Below are 859 nucleotides of genomic sequence, written 5' to 3'. Positions count from 1 at the left end.
AAACAAGAGGAGCTGGAGATCTGTGTTCAGTCACAGGGCCATGATCTTGTTGCAGTTACTGAGACATGGTGGGATATCTCACATGACTGGGATGTTGTCGTGGATGGCTATGTACTGTTTAGGATAGAGAGACCAGGAAGGCAAGAGGAAGTCGCTCTCTATGTGTGTAAGGAACTGGAATGTGTAGAGCTTTGTCTAGGGGAAAAGGAAGAACCTGTTGAAAGTTTATGGGTAGGAATCAAGGGGCAGGCTAAACTGGGATATATTGTCATAGGTGTTTACTATAGATTGCCAGACCAGGAAGAAGGAGTAGATGAAGCCTTCTACAGACAACTGGAGGTAGCCTCCAGATCGAATGCCCTAGTCATTTGCTGGGAAGGTCACACAGTTAGGCACACACAATCCAGAAGGTTCCTGCAGTGTATTGATGACAACTTTCTGACACAGGTGGTAGAGGAGCCAACAAGGAGAGGTGTGCTGCTGGATCTGGTTTTAACAAACAAGGATGGATTGGTAAGGGGTGTAAAGGTTGGGGGTAACATTGGCTGCAGTGACCATGACATGGTAGAATTCAGTATCTCACAAGGAAGACGCAGAACCTAAGTAAGATCTCAACCCTAGACTTCAGAAGGGCTAACTTTGCCCTATTCAAAGAGCCGCTCAGAAGAATCCCATGGGCTAGGACTCTAGAGGGTAGGGGAGCCCAGGAGAGCTGGTTAATATTCAAAGACCACTCCCTCCAAGCTCGAGATAGGTGCATTCCTTAAAGTGAAAAATCGAGTTGGGGAGGCAGGAGCCCCCCATGGATGACCAACAAGCTGATCAGAGAAATTGCATGGAAGAAAGAAATTTACAGTAT

At 46.8% G+C, this 859-nt stretch overlaps 1 protein-coding gene across 1 annotated transcript in view; it reads left to right on the top strand.

The window, feature by feature from the left end:
- LOC103778388 (catenin alpha-3-like) overlaps positions 1–513 on the top strand; it is a gene marked incomplete at its 3' end in the record, with an annotated part of 86,920 nt that extends 86,407 nt beyond the window's left edge. The window contains exon 6 of the mRNA XM_008945970.1: positions 10–513. Within this exon, the coding sequence (XP_008944218.1) occupies positions 10–513 (504 nt within the window). The remainder of the gene's footprint in view (positions 1–9) is intronic.
- Positions 514–859: the final 346 nt, after the last annotated feature.

Source organism: Merops nubicus, unplaced genomic scaffold (genome assembly GCF_000691845.1).
Source record: "Merops nubicus isolate BGI_N331 unplaced genomic scaffold, ASM69184v1 scaffold8398, whole genome shotgun sequence".
Taxonomy (NCBI): Eukaryota; Metazoa; Chordata; class Aves; order Coraciiformes; family Meropidae; genus Merops; species Merops nubicus.
The sequence above is the reverse complement of the archived record's forward strand: the minus strand, read 5'-3'. Positions and strand labels throughout refer to the sequence as shown.